Below are 19,461 nucleotides of genomic sequence, written 5' to 3'. Positions count from 1 at the left end.
AAAAACACTTCCGGAAGTTAAAGAGTTTGAGAAGCCTTACTCACCTCGTTTACACAGCAATCACCTCCCTGTATGTTTCCCCTTCAGATGCTCAATACATGAAATCATGTTCAAAATTATTCAGCTTTTATTGACAAGAATTTGCTAAGAACAAAAAAAAAAAAGTAGTTTCATTTCAAAGTAAAATCTGATTTTTAAGAACTAATGTAAATTTATGGAAAGTAATTAAGGTAATAAGCAAGTATGTTGCTTCAATTTTAAAAAAATAACTGATAGAAGTCTAGTACTTATATTTTGCTTTTTAAATTTATCTGCGTGTTAAACTGTACAGAGTTTTTTGTTTCTACTAATTTTGGTGTCTTCTGTCCTTTCCTCCAGCCTCTTGTAATACATGTGCACAGCTATCTCCCATTTCTCAAAATAAACAGGGAGCTTCATATCAGTCCCTTTTTTCATGTTTCAGAGATGAGAAAAAAAAAGAACACAGATTTTTGTGAAATACATTAAAGTTTGGTCTACATTTCAGAAATCTGTTTTTATGAATAAAGAACTTCCCTAAGATTATAATGGTATTAATTGATAGATCATGCAAGGAGTTCTTAATTATGAAGCCGTACAAAATATTTTCACATTTAAAATGAGGAGTTGGTACATTTTTTGACAACCAGTGATGTTAATTACACGCATTTAAAAAATACATGTTCTGTAGTTTCAATATGGTCAGTACAAAAGGAACAATTATTTGTTTCAAAGCCAAAGTGTTGACTTAGAAAATCCGCAGAAGGATGAATACCACTGAGAGTGTTGAATTGAATCTCTTTCACTTTAGGTGCAACAGGAAATTTTAAGAATTTAGATCTTAAAATTTGAGGGTTGTTTTTTTTTGAGAAAAAGTTAAGGATTGGAACTTTAGGTAATGATATTGGGAATACTTCATACGACTTCGACTGATAAAAGTTGGAATTTGCACAATTTAATACTTTTTTGAATGCTTTCTTTTGCTATTTAGATGAAATATTAGTCAGTCTCACCCCAGATGGAGCTCCACGCGCTGCTTCTCACTGACCGGTAGTCTCGCGCCCTTCTTGTCACCGGAAGCCGCTGTTGTTGACACTCCGAGGAGCAACAATGGCGACCGAAGTGCGGCAGGAGCTCTCACAGCTGATGAACTCAAGTGGATCTCACAAAGATCTCGCTGCCAAGTACGTAACAACAATCTCCACTCACACAACACGCTCTTACATTGGCGGTATTTGATTCAGAGTAAAGATAGAGACCGCTGCTGGAGCTGAGAGCGAGCTAACAGATAACTGACAGCAGAATGCTAAGCTAACGTTAGATAGCTAGGTGGCTACGTTAGCTATAAACCCAGCTAGAATAACGTGAGGTTTCTTTTTCCAAACCGAGTAATTATCATCACATATTATTATACAAATTATCACTCATTCATATTTGAATGTTGTGAATTTGGCGAGGCTTTCACTTACTGTACTATTACTCTTTAGCATATAAGTTAGCATCATACCAAGCTAATACACAGTTAACAACACAGGTATATAAGAATTAAATCTAAGTCTCATTTCCTCCTAAGATGATCTTTTGGGTGTTATTTTTCTCCTATATGGGGTAGTTGTTCTAGTTGTTTCTTGGTTTACTTGTAGCTCCACATACTATGGCTGTAAATGTGCAGTTATTAACATTATTAAGGGTTTGCAGTTATTCATACAGGTATCACGTATATTTTTAGACTCCGGTTTCTACAATAATAATAATAAATGATAATATTTTTTTATTTGTATAGCACTTTTAAAAACATAGTTTGCAAAGTGCTTTGACAAACATTCAGCACAAACTAATAAAACACAATCAAAACAATGAGCACAATAAAGTAAAAACAAAAAGCACAGCTTAAATCAAGACTAACAGAGAGAGACAATGTAAAAAGACATGAGGTGGAAAGGTCCTTTCCATAATTTATAGTACTTAATAGGAACCCAGACAATACAAGAACCATGCAGCCTAAAAAGAGACCATGAGGACCAAACATAAAAAAACATAAAATCAACAAGAATAGGAAATGCAATACAAAAGGGATGAAAGCAGAAATCAGGTTAGAAAATATAAAAAGATGAAATGAACAATGATGATAAAATTACAAAATAATAAAAAATAAGTGGCGATGATAAAATACAGTAATAAACACGAGCAAGCGTTAAGGCAATTAAAAAGGTCTAAAAATTATCTATGAAAGCGTTTAAAAAGGTGAACCAATAAAAAGTTAAAATCATAATTAATAGCACATAATAGTATTAATAAATTAACAAAAAGGAGTAAAAGAAGGTAAAGAAAAACAAACAGTAAAACAAAATAAGAGCGATAAAAGACATTAAAGATGGTAAAAGACAGTAATAGGCGACATCTTATAGATATCTAAACCAGTTGTCATTTTCAGTTAATAAAAGACCTAAATGAGCGGATATTTTTCAAAATTTGACATTTTACTTTGAATGTATGTCTGCTAAGCCCTCCACTCCAGAAAGAGAAAGAGAAATCTATGTTCATCAGTTCATAAACCAAAGCATCCATGATGGTGTGGATATAAAAACATTTTAGACATTAAACAAAGTTGCCCATAGGTCAGTGTGCTTTCTATATTTTTATTGCTTACAGATCTGATTATCTGTTTTTGCAGATATCGACAAATTTTGGACAAGGCCATACAGTTTACAGATGCAGACCAACTGGAGTCCTTGAAGGCCTTTGTTGAAGCAAGTACGTAGTGCCTGCATTCTTTAGACCGCTTTTTTCCTTGTTGAAGTTGAACTGCACATTAAGCAGTCATCCTATCCTTCTTTTACAGTGGTCAATGAAAACGTCAGCCTGGTCATCTCCAGACAACTGCTCACCGACTTCTGCACACACCTTCCCAACCTGCCGGACGCCACAGCAAAAGCAGTGTACCACTTCACCTTGGAGAAGATTCAGCCCAGGGTCATCTCGTTTGAGGAACAGGTGTGTTCTCACACTCACCTATGGTTTGGATTTGATGTGTGGTTTGAATCTGTCTGTAACCATGACAATATGCGCTCACCTGTTTCCAGGTAGCTTCAATCAGACAGCACTTAGCAACCATTTATGAAAAAGAGGGAGACTGGAGAAATGCTGCCCAAGTTTTAGTTGGTATTCCTTTGGAGACAGGACAGAAGTAAGTACGCTGCTGACAGGCCTTCTTTCTTTACATTTGCTATTTCAGATGATTACCCAGGTTTTAAAATAACTCATTGTCTCCTCTCTTAGGCAATATAACGTTGACTATAAGTTGGATACATACCTAAAAATTGCGCGGCTCTACCTAGAGGATGATGATCCTGTGCAGGCCGAAGCTTACATCAACAGAGCCTCATTACTTCAGAATGAGTCCTCTAACGAACAGCTGCAGATCCACTATAAGGTACATGAACGTGGTCTTATTTCAGAGTTGTCCCAACGTCAGCGTAGCGCCTGAAATGAGTGCCTCAATTCAGAAAAGTTTACACTTCTCAGGAAATGATGTTTTCTCTTTCTCAGGTCTGCTACGCCAGAGTTTTAGACTTCAGGAGGAAGTTTATCGAAGCTGCACAGAGATACAACGAGCTGTCGTATAAGTCGATTGTCCACGAGAGTGAACGGCTGGAAGCTCTGAAGCACGCGTTGAACTGCACCATACTCGCCTCCGCAGGTAGATACAAAGATTTCCTGCTGAAAGCGTGATCTATGAGTTTGGTTTCAGCTCTATGTGAAATAAAAGAATTTCATGCTTTTACGTTTATCTTGCGATCAAAGACCAGAACCAGTCCATTAGGTTTTCTTTTTGCATCCTGAAGAAACTCAGTGAAGTGTTTTCTCCATGTTTTAGGCCAGCAGCGCTCCCGTATGTTGGCCACTCTCTTCAAAGACGAGCGCTGTCAGCAGCTGGCTGCTTACGGGATTCTGGAGAAGATGTACCTGGATCGAATCATTCGAGGAAACCAGCTGCAGGAGTTTGCTGCCATGTTGATGCCTCACCAGAAAGCCACCACAGCAGACGGTGAGTCCTGATACTCACCAGATGGAGAAAAAACAAACAGACGTTCTCAGGAGATTAACGGCTCAAACCTGTGTGAGTATTAATATTAATAAAGCTGTGTTTGTCCTCACAGGCTCCAGCATCCTGGACAGAGCCGTGATTGAACACAACCTCCTCTCTGCCAGCAAACTCTACAACAACATCACGTTTGAAGAATTAGGAGCGCTTTTAGAAATCCCTCCAGCAAAGGTGAGACGGTTCAGACTGTGTGTGTGTGTATCATTGCTGCCTCAACAGTAAGACAGTGCTAAGTTCCTGGAGGTTCTCCAGCTGTTTATCTGAGAGGCTGTGGGTTAGATGAACCATTCCCATGATTTAATTATCGTACTAAAGTCTGCCCTTTCAGTTCTTTCTGGTTTCTTTCAGCTGCACAAATGTAATTAAAAAGTCATGTTTTTCCTATAGGTAAACTCAGTGTGTTCCTGGGTTTTAGAGTCAAAGTTCTTTTCAGTGAGGAGAAACAATTAGAGCCTGTTTAATTGTGCTGTCCTTTCTTTCTTTCTTCCTTTCTTTCTCTCTCTCTTTTTCATTCTTTCTTTCTCTCTTTTTTATTTCTTTCTTTTTCTTTTTTCATTCTTTTTCTTTCTTTTTTCTTTCTTTTCTGTTTTCTCTCATTTTTTCTTTCTTTCTTTTTTCTTTCTTTTTTGTCTTTTTTCCTTCTTTTGTCGTTCGTTCTTTCTTTCTTTTTTCTTTCTTTTTTCTTTCTTTCTCTTTTTCCTTTTTATTTCTTTCTTTTTTCTTTTGTTCTTTTTTATTTCTTTCTTTTTTTGTTCTTTATTTCTTTCTTTCTTTTTCTTTCTTTCTCCTTTTCTTTTGTTCTTTCTGTCTCTTTTTCTTTTTTCTTTCTGTCTATCTTTCTTTCTTTCTCTCTTTTATCTTTCTTTTTCCTTTCTTTCTTTTTTCTTTCTTTTTTTTCTTTCTTTTTCTTTCTTTTTTTCTTCTTTCTTTCTTTCTTTCTTGTTTCATTTTTCTATTGTTCTTTCTCTTTTTTCTTTCTTTTTTTCCTTTCTTTCTTTCTTTCTTTCCTTCTTTCTTTCTTTCTTTCTTTCTTTCTTTCTTTCTTTCTTTCTTTCTTTCTTTCTTTCTCTGTATTGGGTTGTTTCTTTCTTTCTTTCTTTCTTGTTTCATTTTTCTATTGGTCTTTCTCTTTTTTCTTTCTTTTTTTCCTTCTTTCTTTCTTTCTTTCTTTCTTTCTTTCTTTCTTTCTTTCTTTCTTTCTTTCTTTCTTTCTTTCTTTCCTTCTTTCTTTCTTTCTTTCTTTCTTTCTTTCTTTCTTTCTTTCTTTCTTTCTTTCTCTGTATTGGGTTGTTTCTTTCTTTCTTTCTTTCTTGTTTCATTTTTCTATTGTTCTTTCTCTTTTTTCTTTCTTTCTTTCTTTCTTTCTTTCTTTCTTTCTTTCTTCCTCTGTTTTGGGTTGTTTCTTTTTTGAATACAGATCCAATAATTTTAAAAAACAGTATTAATCCAAAGCAAGTTTATTAATACTTCAACTTCACACACCTAGATGTCTTTATACACTCCAAAATAATTGTGTGTGTGTGTGTTTCATGTGTGTGTGTGTGTGTGTGTGTGTGTGTGTGTGTGTGTGTGTGTGTGTGTGTGTGTGTGTGTGTGTGTGTTCTCTGAAATTTTCTTTAGTTAATTAATTTGCTTTAACTATAAGTTTTTGGAGTTGTTTTTATTCTAATGTTCTATAAATGGCTGCAGTATTGAGTAGAACGTATTTATCTTTCCTCTCAAGGTGAACTTCATTTTTTCTAAGTGCGAGTGTTTCATTCATTACATCATCCATTAAAACTTAATAAGCTGGAGGATTTTTTTGTTTCCTGTTTGGCAGGTTTTCTTGCTCGCAGCGTCACATGACACAACACATTTCTGGTCGCTCGACAGACAAAGAGAGCTCCACATAATACTCTTTTTTTCTTACTTCCACTTCATTTATCAAACATATATATGACCAAAAAATGTGTGTATGCTCAAATCCCTCATCTCAGCTCATGTACCAAAAGTTTCATGTCTGTTCAGACTGTTTGTGTCTCGGTTTTATTCCTCCTCACGCTGGCTGCTCAGATTACAGCAACAGGCTGTTTTAGAGCTTCTGGTACAAAGTCTGTGCACTTTAAAACCTCCAGTGAGAAGTTTTTATTTTTTAATTGTGGTCACGACCCAGTTCCTCACAGCAGATCCACTAAAACAGCTGATGCTTGTCTTCTAATTCACAAGCTGTGACTGAAGTATTAATGAGTTAGATACCTGCCTTCTAAGGCCTTTTTAAGCCCTGTGATGAAATCTTTTAAACCAAAAACATCTTTTACGTTTTTAATCTGTGTGAATGTTTCTGCCTAATGTTTTTGTCACATTTCTTTCTCTGTTTTTCTGCAGGCTGAAAAAATAGCTTCTCAGATGATCACAGAAGGACGCATGAATGGCTTCATCGACCAGATAGACGGCATAGTACACTTTGAGAGTGAGTTTTAGTGGTTTAAAGGGACATGTCACCTCTTTTTTATGGTCTTTTTATGATTTGTTACTCAGTGGGTTTAAAGTCAGTGATCTAACTGTGTGCAGCCAGTAGAGGGCAGCACAGACAAACAAAAGATGACCATACTCTATGCCTCATCAATAAAGAAATGAATCCCTGCCTTTAACATTTCGTCCCTTGTTTGCAGCTCGTGAGCCTCTTCCGACCTGGGACAAACAAATCCAGTCTCTGTGTTTCCAAGTCAACAACCTGTTAGAGAAGATCCGTCAGGCGGCTCCGGAGTGGGCCGCTCAGGCCATGGAAACCCAGATGACCCAGTGAGCATCCAGACCCCTCTGAAACCAACACCCCACTCCCTCAGCCTCTCCCTCTGTGTTGTCTTCCTGGTCAGAAACGTCAGCGCTCACGGAAACATCCAGGAGGAAGCTTCAGTTTTCACAATCACTGGATGGATCTCGGAGAACACTTTTAGCACTTCACCCACAGGAGACGTTTCCCAGTGTGTCAGACCTGTGTCCGCCTTAGATACGAGCAGGGGAGGGGCGTTATGTAACATTTAGGTGTGACTTTACAATATTTACTTGGCATGTTATAAATTTGATGATGCAAATCGTTGACGTGCTGTAAACTCAGAAACAAATGAGCTGGTCTGTGTTCGCCTGTCAGATCAGCACATTCTGGTTTATAGAGGCACAGCAATATCTGTTCATGGTGTCATGTAAACTTTCCAGTCCACAGTTACAAAACAAAACCAATTAAATTCAAAATTGAAATAAAGTTTTCAGTATCTTGGTCGTGTCTCTTTAGTCTTTAATATTTCTTCATTTCGAGCCAGTTTATGTTGAATTTGTGCTTTTTCTCTGACGTGTCTTTGGATCCAGAGGCTAAACGGGAAGTCAGAGCTAGAGGCAGGGATACTTATGATCTTCTTCTTTGAGTTAGATAATGAATTGCCAGGAAATCATAAAACGATTGTGAAAGGATAAGAAAAGATCAAGGTTAATGATGTGGGAGTGCGAGGACACCTTGTTTCCTGTCAACTCAGAATTTATGGTGAATTTTAAGTGGCTCGTCAAAAGCAAATTAACAGTTTAAACATCAATATCCACTGAAGCAGAGATCCAAAAACTGCTGCGCTGCAAGATGTTGCCTGTGTTTGTTTACATCCTGGTAGTAAAGCGTTGTAGTAAAGCAGCATCCGCCATTAGGTGGAGATGCAGCCCAAGCTTCAAAGCATAACTTTGTTTAAAATAGCGTGTTTCTACGTTTGTTGCCACAAGAGCCCTGTGGCGACTAAACCAGGATAACAGTGATCTCAGACGGTATTTAGATTTAGGAAACACAGCAATATGTGCACAAAGGACGTATAATTTACTAGTGATTTGCTAAATTTAGCGTGTTCAGCCTGTTTTGTTGATTTTTATTAGGCCTGTTGGTGTTTACCGCATGGCAAAAGGGTTAGCTCATCTTCAGCTTTGGTTTTTGTGAGCTGAAACAAAAACTTTCTCAAGTATTAGCTGCATGCAGGGGCGTATTTAGTGGTTTGGGGGCCCAAGGCAAACCCAGTCAGTGGGGCCCTCCATGTCCTTGTAACTCCTCTTCCTCAGAGCTAGACTGGCCTTCCCTGGGTCCACTGTCTCTTTCCCAGAATCAAGGCATGAGACAGAGCTAATCTTGTACATGCTAACTTAACACAACTAAATGCATTTCCTCAAGTTCTGTACTTTAGTTTGATTTAGAAAAAAGTGAATCCATCATTTAGTCCACTTTGTCCTGGATCTGAAATCTTTGATGGTCCATTGAAGCTTATTTGTCCCACAGTGGGGAATTTACAGAGTAACAGGAACAAACAAGAAAGGATGAAGTGAAAAACATTACAATAGGTAAATATTGAAAAAATAATTTAGTAAAGAAAAAATATGTAAATATCAAGCACAACATCAAACTGGAAAAAAATCTACTGAAAGAGGTGATATTTACAGTTAGCATACTTTTTGGTCCTATTATTTTAAAGTGAATGTATTTTTATTTGACCCCCTGTCCAGTGAGTTATGTTTCCAAAAAAGAGATTTTGTACAATAATGTTTATCACCAACTCCAAAAGTTTGATTTAGAGAAAATGATCCTGTTTCCTGGGCTAGATAAAGTCCTTAAAATCCTAAAAGTCTGATATGTTTATCTCAGATCTCAGAGCAACATTGGTTTTATTTCACACTTGGTTGAAAATAAGAAAAAAAATGTGAAAAAGTGTTTTTACCACTTTCTTCCTGAATCAAATGTTCAGATGTGTTGTAACATGGAATAGCCCATTGAATAAGAAGGGAGGGGGAGGAGCCAAAACCATCATTACAGATTAAGCCTTTGATGGATTTTGAAGCATGTGAAGTAAGATTTAGAAAAAAGAAATGCTTTCAGTTGAAGAGAACTTCATAAATCAGTTTTTAAGAGATGCTTTGGGGGCCCCCTGGGAATCTTGGGGCCCCAGGCAACTGCCTGTGTTTGCCTAATTGTAGCTACGCCCCTGGCTGCATGAATGCATGCTGAAGCATAAAATCAAGCTAAGCTAACACAGTTACCAGGATGGTAAATCCGTTGGTTCCCACCACTGCTGTGCTGATGCTGCAGAGGCTCCCGGAGCTCAGGTCAAGTAAATTTAGTGATGAAACTTGAACCAAACCATTGAAAAGCAGAACATTTGGGGGTCAGTTGGAGAACTGAATTAGCATACGCGGCGTTGAAAAGAGGAAGTTTAACAGCAGAATTTTCCCTCCATCCTGTCTGTGGACAGAAAATTCTCAACCCTGAATGATCACAGTCCTCAGCATGGTTTAGGTCAGTGTTTCTCAATCCTGGTCCTGGGGCCCCCTGCCCTGCATGTTTTAGATGTTACCCCACTCCAGCACACCTGATTCAAATGAATGGCTCGTTACCAGGCTCCAGCAGAGCTTGATGACGAGCTGATCATTTGAATCAGGTGTGTTGGATTCAGGTAACATCTAAAACATGAAGGGCAGGGGGTCCCAGGACCGGAATTGAGAAACACTGGTTTAGGTTCAAGTTCCTGAATATTCAGTTTCTTCTCTGTCTTTATTTTGCACTTGATAGTCAGTCCTGCATCAAGACTTTAGTACGAGGTGTCCAGATTGCAGGACAGCTTACTTATTGTTGTTTATTTGGATCCTCATTAGTCACTACCTAGGTAGTGACAAAAAGGGAAATAAGTAACAGCACAATAACAAGCAAGTACAAGTCAAGCAAGTCACATTAGAGCAAGCGTCTTCAACCTGAGGCTCTTTGACTCTGTTTCAGTGGCTCCTTGTAGCTTTAAAAAATATTAATGAAATAAAGAATAGTTATTTTTCTTCCAGAGGGTATTGATGATTAAAGACACTGACACTAAATAAAATCCTGCATTAACATTTAGTTGAACTAAATCTTCATCCCATCTGTCAATAAAGCCTGCCACCGCTCTACTTCACCTCCTACAACATCAACAGCCCACCAACTTTCCATGCACCTGTGGCTAACCTCAAGTTTTACAGCCCTAGGAAGATAACTACATCTCTTTTTTGCAAAATTCTACAATGTCAAATTTTTAAATTAATAGTTTAATTTTTTTCTTTTAAAAAAATATAGATTTTTTTTTGTAAATTTAAAAACAATTTTAAAACTTTGCCAAGTTATTGGATTACTTCTTTTTTAATTTTTGCAAATATATTAAAATAAAAAGAATGGCAAAATTTAGAAATTTTGGTTTAAATATATGCAATTACTTTTATTTTCAAAAAATGTTTAAACCGCAAATTAATTATAATTTTTTTTTAATTTAAAAGAGTTTTAAAATTGTTTAATTTTTTGTAACTTCATTTTTTTTTTACCATTTTTGCACATTTTCTAAAAGTCAGAATTTTTGTAACTTTAGGATATATATATATATTAATTTTTTTTTTTTACAATTTTTCAAATGTCAGAGTTTTTGTAAGTTTGAGAATTTTTTTCTTACAAGTTTTGAACATTTTTTAAATGTCAAAATTTTTTAAACTTAAGGGATTTTTTTAAACAATTTTTTAAATGTCAGAATTTTTGTAACTTTAGGGATATTTTTTAACAATTTTTTAAATGTCAGAATTTTCGTAACTATAGGATTTATTTATTTATTTATTTATATATTTTTACAATTTTTGCACATTTTTTTAAATGTTAAAATTTTTTTTTAAACTTTAGGAAATTATTTTGGACATTTTTGCAAAGTTATTAGAAGTTAAAAAAAAACTATGACATCCCATTTATAATTTCATGAATTCAAAAAACTTCTTGTTTAGATAATTACTTTCTAGATTTTAATGATGTATAGAAATTTTTACACTATTTAGTTTTTTTTTTAAGATAAAGTAGATTATGTGGCTCCTGAATGACTTTAACTCAGGATGAGCTGATGCAAATTGGCTTAGATTAAGTTAAGGTTGCAGACCCCTGAACTAGAGAGATAATATTGTGGTAAAAAGTTAATGCATCTCCTTATAACTGTTGTCTGCAGATTGTCCTCCACCAAGTTACTTCCACTCCTTCTTCAACTATAAATGATGCCTTAAAGCATTAAAATATTTTACAATAAAGAAGAATTAAAAAAAACATGAAGGACAGTTTCACTAATTAGGATATTTTAATTCAAAAGGATTGTTACAAACTTTACACACGCTTCATAAACTTCAGGAATTGATTTAGTTCCTTATATTTAAGTTCAAAAGTTCAGCTCCCAGTCTGATCACAGGAAGCAGAAACTGCGGGAAAAGCAACAGAGGAACTTGGAAATGCATAGCTGCTGTTTGACACATTTTAATCCCTGAAACAAGAACGACATGATTTAGTTACACAATAAAAGCCAACAGTGCTGCTCACTTCCTATCAGATCATAAAACAGGATTTATGACAGTTACAGTAAAACAAGGTCATCATCCTGGAGCTGCACCCACACAAACAAATGTTTAACTCCATCAAGATCAGTCTGTTCGCAGCCAGTGGATTAAAGTTCATACAAAAATAAACTTCATTGGAAAAACACAACATGATTTTTACATCATCATGAGAGGCAGGGGGCTCCGGGTGGGACCGTCAGGTGTGGTTGACGCACCTTAAAGGAGAAAAAAAGGACGTAAATATGACTTTTTCAACAATCTGTGGAGAGAGAAAGGGAGAAATGTTCCAGGAGATGGTACCTGCTCAGAAAATGCCCTGATCCTTCCTGCGGTTTATGTCCCTCCTCAGCTGACAGCTGGCACAAGGCGAACAGCACCAGGTCACCATGAAGTCATTACACATGGAGCCCTAAACACAAACTCATGAAGTCAACATCACAAGATTTCCTTCTCTTTTTCACCCGACAGTCCACTTTTTCTCAAGGTTGGGTTTTACAGTTTTCACTTCAACATTTTACTCAGCTAGAGATGACGCAGCAGCTTCTCATCTCATAAACATAAAAAAACTATTCTTCTAATGCTTGGTAAAATCTGTTGGCATTTCGTTGATGACACTTGCAAAGCTAACATATCACCCGATAGCAGTCTCCTGTTTTGGTTTCTTCTGCTTGTCTGTCCTTTTTCTTTTCAACAGTCAAGCTCCAGGGGCCACCATAACAACAAAATACATCCCAATAAATTATTTTCCTCAAGAAAAAGTCAAGATCTAGCTTCTAACTGCCACAGAGCATTAGTTCCTAAGCTTTTCCAACTCAGGCTAAAGCTCAGGTTACAGTCTCAAAAACTTTGCAGCCAATGGATGCTGCACAGTAACTGACATTTGTACAAATTCCCCCCCAACACACATACAAACAAGAAAAGAAATAAACAAAAAACATATATATATATATATATATATATATATATATATATAAAAATAAATAAATAAATAAATATATATATATATAAATATATATATATATATATATATATATATATATATATATATATATATATATATATATATATATATATATATATATATATAACAATAATTATTATTATTATTATTATAAAATAATTTATGTAATTTAATTGTATATAATTTTTAATAATATATAATATATATTAAATTATAATAATTATAATAATTTAGAATTTTTAATAATTTTGTTAACGACTTAATGACTTGGTACGCTTGCACTTCAATGCCTTTGTGGCCCATCAGGGGCCCGCGGCCCATAGGTTGGGAATCACTGCCATTGGCTGCTGTCACGTGACGCAATCAACTCGAACTCGACCGTGTTGGAGACACTCTACCTTCAGAATGCAGGTAAACAGGATTACTGGCGCACAAAGTGGTAAATTACTGCCGCGTTTAAGCTGCACTTAATTAGAAAAAAAACATTTCATACGCTTTTGACTTCCAAAATAAAAACGTAAATCACGGTGAGGAGGGCAAACAAGTGCCTGAAGAATAGAGAACATCGTAGCTAGCTTAACTCCATCAGGATTTCCAAGGCGTCAATCTGTCATGGATCTCAACATTCGAGTCTGTTCACAGCTTTTCCTGTCAGGTAGGTCATGTTTTCCGTCCATAGCATCTAAAAATCACTCTTTAGTAAAATGATAGAGTATAACTTTGATTGAGAGGGAATTCATGACGATAAATAGCTTTTTAAAGTGCTGCTCCGCGGACCTTAATGAGAAATACAGCAGTAACATCTTTGATTTCAAACCTTTGGGTCGATGATGAGAAAGATGCTAACTCCTCGTATGGCTTTCTCCCGCTTTTTAGCCGTTATTTTACTAAAACCTCTCTGTTTCCTGCTGGCTGAGTCATTCCCTGTAGGTTTCAGTGTGCTCCGTGCGTTTTTTTTTTCACGTTTGTTAGCGGATAAGACGTCTGAGAATCACATTTTACCGCGGACCGCTATCTACGGTGGCCGGTAGGTGTTAGCCGATTAGCAAAAGCAACAACACGAATGCAAACGGAAAAAAACGAACGCAACAACCTCAACACAACGGAAGTACGGCCAAACCGGAAGTTAAGAGGACAGATCCTAACGGAGACAGAAAAGCTTTTAAAGTAGGTAAGTAATTGTTTTCTTTTTTAGCTCTAGCTATGATAAATATGGCTACAATGCTAACGTTATCCGTTTACTGATTCATAGTCAAATATAATATGACATACCACTTTTTATTATTTTATCTTGTCTTATTTTTTTTAAATTCATTTGATTTAATTTTATTTTATTTATCTTTTCTTTTTAAAATCTTTTATACTTTCCGTATTTTATTCTCTAGTTTTCCTGTTTTATTCTTCATTTATTTATCATTATATATAAACGTATATTTTAACTTAATTTCAAGCATTTTTCATTCTTAATTCTTAAAAATAATTTTCTTATTTTATATTATGATATATTTAATTTTATACTTTTTACCAAACCTCCAGTGTTTTCTCATTTTTTAACCTTTAACACAGCATTTCCTCAGTACGTGCTGGGTACAGCAGTGTGCTTTATTACTGTCTTTTATCTATGTTGCTTTTTATTAACACTGTGTATGGGTTGCTGCTGATTGATTGATTGATTGATTGATTGATACCAGTGGTAAAAAAAGAAATATAGGTACTGAGATGCCTATAAAGCTTTATTTATCATAGCTGCAGTCAATTATCTTTTTTTTATGTTTTACTTACTTTCGCAACTTTTCTGTGTCTGTTAGTATAACTAACTTCTTTTAGCTTCAGTTGTGGCTGTACTTCTGTTGTGGTGTTTGTGCTGTGAGGTTTCAGTTGTTTTTTTTTTAATTTTCTTTTTAAAATATCCCAAAATTAATGAAATATCTAAAGAGTTTTTTATAACGCACTATAAAACATAGAATTGAATCACTGTGAGCAGTTTTAGGTCATCACAACTGCTGTAAGAAGTGGATGAACCAAATATTAGAGTTAAAAGTAGATAAAGCCAAAAGGACTCACTTCCTCTGAGATTTAATGAGCTTTATCAGATCAGTTAAAAGCAAAAAAAGGTCAACACTTTTAGATCTGTCAGCTGTTCAAACAACTTCTACCACCACTGGATGTATCATTAGCGTCTAACAGCCTCATATAATCATTCTTTTGTGGTAAACCGTGGATACAGACGCCTCTACAGGCGCAGCTTCCTGCATATCAGGGATCACACTTATCACACGCCGCCGTGGGCGCCAGAGCGTGTCAAAATAATTTTCTGACACCGCTGTCCTGTACACAATTTGAATTTGAGATAAGCACAAATTTAAATTTGCTTTCCGACACACTGGACCTTTCATTTTTTAACTTTTTAAATCTTTTTAAATCTTTTTAAAAACTTTTTCTCAAACTTATCCTGGGTAAAAAATCGAGATCTTGATTGTGTAACATAATTAGATTAAATTAAAACCAAATGTTTGGTTTATCCTCAGCAGCTCAGCTTTTCTCTGTTAACATTTTATCTGAGTGAATGTTTTTTCTCTAAGTTTCAACTTTACCCTCCTCTGAGGTTATTACAGCCACTAAACGCAGCGCCTCCTCTGTCCACAGTCATCCAGCTTCATGTTTCCTGCACACATTTACCTCGATGTTGTACTTGGTCCTGTAAACGCTGCGGATGGGCATGCCCAGACCACACAGGCAGCACTCGTCCATGTCGCTGGCGATGGTGCAGCCGAGGCAGCAATGGCAGAAAAGCCCGCAGAGGCCTGAAAGAGACAGGGCGTCATGAAGAAAAACTCGAAATCTGCACGCAAATGTTAGCGTGTTATCATGTTTCCCAGTAAAGAGGAGAGCTCACAAACTCCACAGTCGTCGCAGCAGTCGAACAGCGAGGTCTGAAACTCAGAGCGTTGGTATTGCCCTGGTTGGTTTGTCACAGCCATGATCGCAGCCTGTGGGAGGAAATATCTGTCTTTAACTTCATTGTTGTCTTTTTTACTTCTGAAGATATGAAAACAACCTCCACCTCCACCTCCACCTCTTCTCAGAGCCAAACAGCAGGAAACAGCACAGACTGAAGTTTGCTGAAAGGAGGGAGATCTTACCAGATGTTTGCAGAGGTGAGGACGCAGACGCTGAGAGGACTTCCAGGACGACGGACTGACTGTGGCAGCAGCTGTGCGAGCCTTTTTATGCGACCAATCAAAGCAGGTGACTTATGTGGTCATGGACTTTATCACTGTGAATATGGGGAGAGTCAGCAACCACGGCAACGCCCAGACCACAACGCTGCAACACGCCTCGGCTCACTTACTACACTTCTCTTTTGTCCTCCTGTGGTCTGTTTTTTTTTTTTTTTTTTTCGACTTGTGGAGCAAATGTTCTCGAGAAAAGACACAATCCAGATCAAGTAACAGCTTTCATCATAGCCTCAGACTGCTGCTTTGACCCTCTGAATAACCCCATAAACAGATTGAACAATCAGCCTTACCCTTTCCCGGCAAGCATATCAAAGGTTAGAGATAAGTGGTGATTGATCTCTAATTATTTCAGATACAGACATCAGGAAACACGCCTTAACCTTCAGAGAAACTCACCTTAAGAGAGGTCAGGGTGAAATGAGTTATTAGGGAAAGTAATCCTTGTTTTATGTCTTTGAAAAACCTTTAATTTTGCTAAAGAAGTCAGGTTTTAGCAGGTTTTGCTTTGGGACATGATGTAATCCACTCCGATTTGCAATTTCTCCAGATTAACTCCTTATTTTTAAGTCTGGTTCTTTTATCTTTGATAAATTTTCCAAGTTGGCTTCTTGTGCCGAACATTCAAACCTCAAAAAGCATCCTCCTCCTCTCCCTGGAGTTGGTTTGATCCAAAGACGCTGCATGAGATCCTCTCTGACTGAGGTTACACAGACGCTCACAGGTAGCTGTGTGAGATTTGTAGCTGAAAAGTTGACTTTAGCTTCAGCTTTTTGTTAAAGACGCGTCAACATGGTTGTTTTTGTCATTATGCATCTGTGTGATGCTTTTTTCCACATTTTATTTGCAGCTCGCGGTCACACCAGACGCGAATTGGCGAATTTAAACGCGCATCTGGACGCCCGCTCATTTAAAGATGGAAAACCCAAAAGAGCATCTGAAAAACAATGAGCTGTGGTTTCAAAAGCAGGACAGGAGAGTCTACCACAGAGAAAACCACTGGTGGAGCTAAAGCTGTTAGCAGAGCTTCACAGTGGTTTTCTCAGCTTCCTGTCCCCCTTTGCGTTCTCTGGTTGTTTGTGCACAGGAAATTATTGCAAATAAGTGTCGACACAGACGACAGACTGAGCTGGAAAGTTAACACACAGGCTGTTACAAGAAAGGGAGGAGCAGACGTTACTTTCTGAGGAGGCTGCTTGACTTGTGATACAACATCAATTTTCCAACTCTTAATATTTATATTCTTGTAAAATGAAAATTCATATTTTAACCAAGTTGGAAGTTGAATACAACATCTGCACCTCCACTGCAGTAGATGGCGCCAGTGAGCTACTCCACTGTCTGTTGCCCACAGACTGGATAATAAATACAAAAGTAAATTCAAAATACTTTATTCCCAACCTTGATGAACTTTGTTTTGATGCCATTGTAGTTAATGTTTTCGCTGTGTTCTTAGGTCAGTTAGTATAAAATTATTTAAAGTTTAATTTTTTATAGTGTAGCAGACTGATAAATAATATTTATATGAACTTTTTTTACGTGATAGACTTTTTTTGCAACATCAGTTTAATATCACAGGAGTTAAACGACAAAACTGAAGAACTTTATGTTTTTAAGTTCAGTGTTTGTATGAAACACTGCAACCAACTGTATTTCAAAAATAATAAAAGAGAAAAGTTTTTTTAATCAAATATTTTTGAATTAATTCGTCATTTCAGGTTTTGAGTTATATTGTCTAATTTACATAAACATCTCTATTTTTTTCTTTGTTGACTATGTTGAATATCGCGATATATCACAATATCATGATTCAAGTTTTATGATGCGTATGATGATATGTGAGATTCAATATATCAGTATTTTTTGTTTGACAATATCAAAATCAGGATTCTTTAATCAAAAAACTGACTTTTTCAAATTCAAATTTTTCATTTCAGTCGTTGTTTATAAACTGAATTGGAAAAAAATTCCCCACTTATTCCAGCAGAGGGCAAAATATTTCTGTTTGACTCACGTGACGAGCATTTTATGGGAAAATATGTCTCCTTCAGTGGCGATTGCTCTAAGTCTGCAAGTGAAGCTCAGCTTCCCCTAAAATGTCCCTAAAAAGTGTTGATATGTTCTGCTGTGTGAACATTTCATTGATAAAATCTGAGCTAGAATTCCTTCATCTTTAGTTCAGAATCAGCTCCTATCACAGGTAACTGGCTCCACCTCCTTCTCATTCATCCCCGCAGCGTCTCAGCGCTTTAACACAGGCGGACGCTGAGCGTCTTCTGACTTCAGCGGGGAAGCGTAGAGCGGGTTGTTCCACTGTGGAAACTGGACGGTCATTGGATAAACACTGGGCTTTGTCCCGCCCATCGGACGCTCAGCGTCTCTGGGGGTCTATGAGGCAGTGGGCTGGCCTGGACGCTGGGCTTCTGCATGATGATTGGATGATCTGTCTGAGGCCTAATCCCTTTTTGATTGACAGGGTCAGGGATCATTTTCTTGAAAAGTAACAGAGGGTAGAAATTACGTTTAAATAAATAAACAAATTCATGATGTAGGCCGGAATAAAATGAGCTTCCCCTCCTTGACTGACCAGCAGCCGCCACTGGTCTCCTGATATAATTCGTAGACATCATCATCATCATTATTATCTTTTTTCACACGGTCTGATGTTTATGTTTTATTGTTTTGCTGGTTCTGATGATTGCTGTTGTAACACCACAGTTTCCCAGTTTGGGATCAATGCAGTAAGTCTATTCTATTCTATTCTGTGAGCATAAAAAGTCTTAAACATGCAGCAGTAGCACAACAAAGATGCTCCTTTGAGGCGTCTAAAAAGTGTTTAAGGATAAATAAAAGTGTTCCTGACATTTCCACCGACGGCGAGCAGCAGAACCCGCTTCGCAGCTTTCCTGGAAAACGTTAACACGTGACTGACTTTCTACATTCCCAAGGTAAATAACCTCTTTTCAACTCCTGGATAATTATTTGCTTTGCTTTTATTGGATCCTAACCCGTCATGAGCCGATCAGTATCATGAGCAGCTTTGTATTTGCTCGTTATGCAATCATAAAACCGTCTGAGTTATTGTGATTGACTGACCTTAGCGGTTACTTTTTAACTGTGCATGTGGAGTGACGCACCTGCTCCTACCTTTTGTCCACATGACCACATTTAGAAGATCAAACGTCAACATCAAACGTCAGTCTGGTCTGAAGTGTTGTTACTCACCTGTGCAGGATGGATAGAGTTTAGTATTTACCTTTGTTGCTCATGCTCCAGGAATCCTGTGTCCTGTCGTGTTCACGTCTTGTCAAATTCCCGACAAATGGAAAAAAAATGCTCTTGAACTTTCTCCACAGGTTTTCCCAGAATTTCCACCCCTTGCAATGCTCTCTTCAGACACAAGATGGCGCTGCCTCCAAAGGAAAGCTGATGAGTCAGTGTGTGTGTGAGCAGAGAGGTGTAATGACACGACTGCTCCTTAATGAGCAGCTGGAGCTGCAGGGACAGGTATGATTTTCAATTCCCCTCAGACTAAAGATAGACGAGGGTCAGATTACAGCACGGCGGGGACGCTATCCTCCTCGTTGACGTGTTTCTGGACACCTCTGGGTTAACGTTACGATCAGACGATCAGACGAAGTGGTACTTGTTCCCGTCGAGCCCCACAGCACTTTTCATTAGTTTCGTTGGAGCTGCTGCCAAAAAGACGTCAGGACGCCGTTTTCTCCTCTCATCCTGATGCTTGTTGATATTTACGGTTG

General features: G+C 37.2%; 2 protein-coding genes across 3 annotated transcripts; one reads left to right on the top strand and one right to left on the bottom strand.

The window, feature by feature from the left end:
• The first annotated feature begins 1,067 nt into the window (after window positions 1–1,067).
• On the top strand, window positions 1,068–7,379 carry cops4 (COP9 constitutive photomorphogenic homolog subunit 4 (Arabidopsis)). The gene is made up of 10 exons (XM_074690378.1): window positions 1,068–1,202; window positions 2,693–2,772; window positions 2,861–3,012; window positions 3,102–3,205; window positions 3,298–3,451; window positions 3,568–3,718; window positions 3,896–4,066; window positions 4,179–4,294; window positions 6,488–6,572; window positions 6,775–7,379. The coding sequence occupies exons 1-10, from the start codon at window positions 1,129–1,131 to the stop codon at window positions 6,906–6,908; spliced, it is 1,221 nt and encodes a 406-aa protein (XP_074546479.1). The 5' UTR covers window positions 1,068–1,128; the 3' UTR covers window positions 6,909–7,379.
• Window positions 7,380–11,272: 3,893 nt separating this feature from the next.
• plac8.2 (placenta associated 8, tandem duplicate 2) lies at window positions 11,273–19,293 on the bottom strand. 2 transcript variants are annotated; one of them, XM_074690698.1, is made up of 6 exons: window positions 18,957–19,293; window positions 15,608–15,741; window positions 15,361–15,454; window positions 15,144–15,268; window positions 11,804–11,912; window positions 11,273–11,718 (listed from the first exon to the last, which is right to left on the bottom strand). In XM_074690698.1, exons 3-5 carry the CDS (start codon window positions 15,443–15,445, stop codon window positions 11,808–11,810), a joined length of 315 nt encoding a protein of 104 aa, XP_074546799.1. In that variant the 5' UTR covers window positions 15,446–15,454; window positions 15,608–15,741; window positions 18,957–19,293; the 3' UTR covers window positions 11,273–11,718; window positions 11,804–11,807. The 2 variants fall into 2 exon arrangements, 1 of the variants encoding a protein (XP_074546799.1); XR_012599717.1 differs by lacking the exons at window positions 11,273–11,718; window positions 15,144–15,268; window positions 15,361–15,454; window positions 15,608–15,741; window positions 18,957–19,293 and adding an exon at window positions 13,282–13,438 and having other exon boundaries at window positions 11,833–11,912.
• Window positions 19,294–19,461: the final 168 nt, after the last annotated feature.

This window comes from Halichoeres trimaculatus, unplaced genomic scaffold, assembly GCF_033239565.1.
Source record: "Halichoeres trimaculatus isolate MK-OKI-2021-1 unplaced genomic scaffold, fHalTri1.1 fHalTri1_scaffold_16, whole genome shotgun sequence".
Classification (NCBI taxonomy): Eukaryota; Metazoa; Chordata; class Actinopteri; order Labriformes; family Labridae; genus Halichoeres; species Halichoeres trimaculatus.
The sequence above is the reverse complement of the archived record's forward strand: the minus strand, read 5'-3'. Positions and strand labels throughout refer to the sequence as shown.

Excerpts from the sequence above, each read along its gene's own strand:
- cops4 (XM_074690378.1), top strand. The coding sequence starts at position 1,129 with ATGGCGACCGAAGTGCGGCAGGAGCTCTCACAGCTGATGAACTCAAGT. Across the intron at positions 3,719-3,895 it reads CACCATACTCGCCTCCGCAG|GCCAGCAGCGCTCCCGTATG; the intron begins GTAGATACAAAG and ends TCCATGTTTTAG. Across the intron at positions 6,573-6,774 it reads CGGCATAGTACACTTTGAGA|CTCGTGAGCCTCTTCCGACC; the intron begins GTGAGTTTTAGT and ends CCTTGTTTGCAG.
- plac8.2 (XM_074690698.1), bottom strand. The coding sequence starts at position 15,445 with ATGGCTGTGACAAACCAACCAGGGCAATACCAACGCTCTGAGTTTCAG. Across the intron at positions 15,269-15,360 it reads CTGCGACGACTGTGGAGTTT|GCCTCTGCGGGCTTTTCTGC; the intron begins GTGAGCTCTCCT and ends TGTCTCTTTCAG. Across the intron at positions 11,913-15,143 it reads GGACCAAGTACAACATCGAG|GGCTCCATGTGTAATGACTT; the intron begins GTAAATGTGTGC and ends GTTTGTGTTTAG.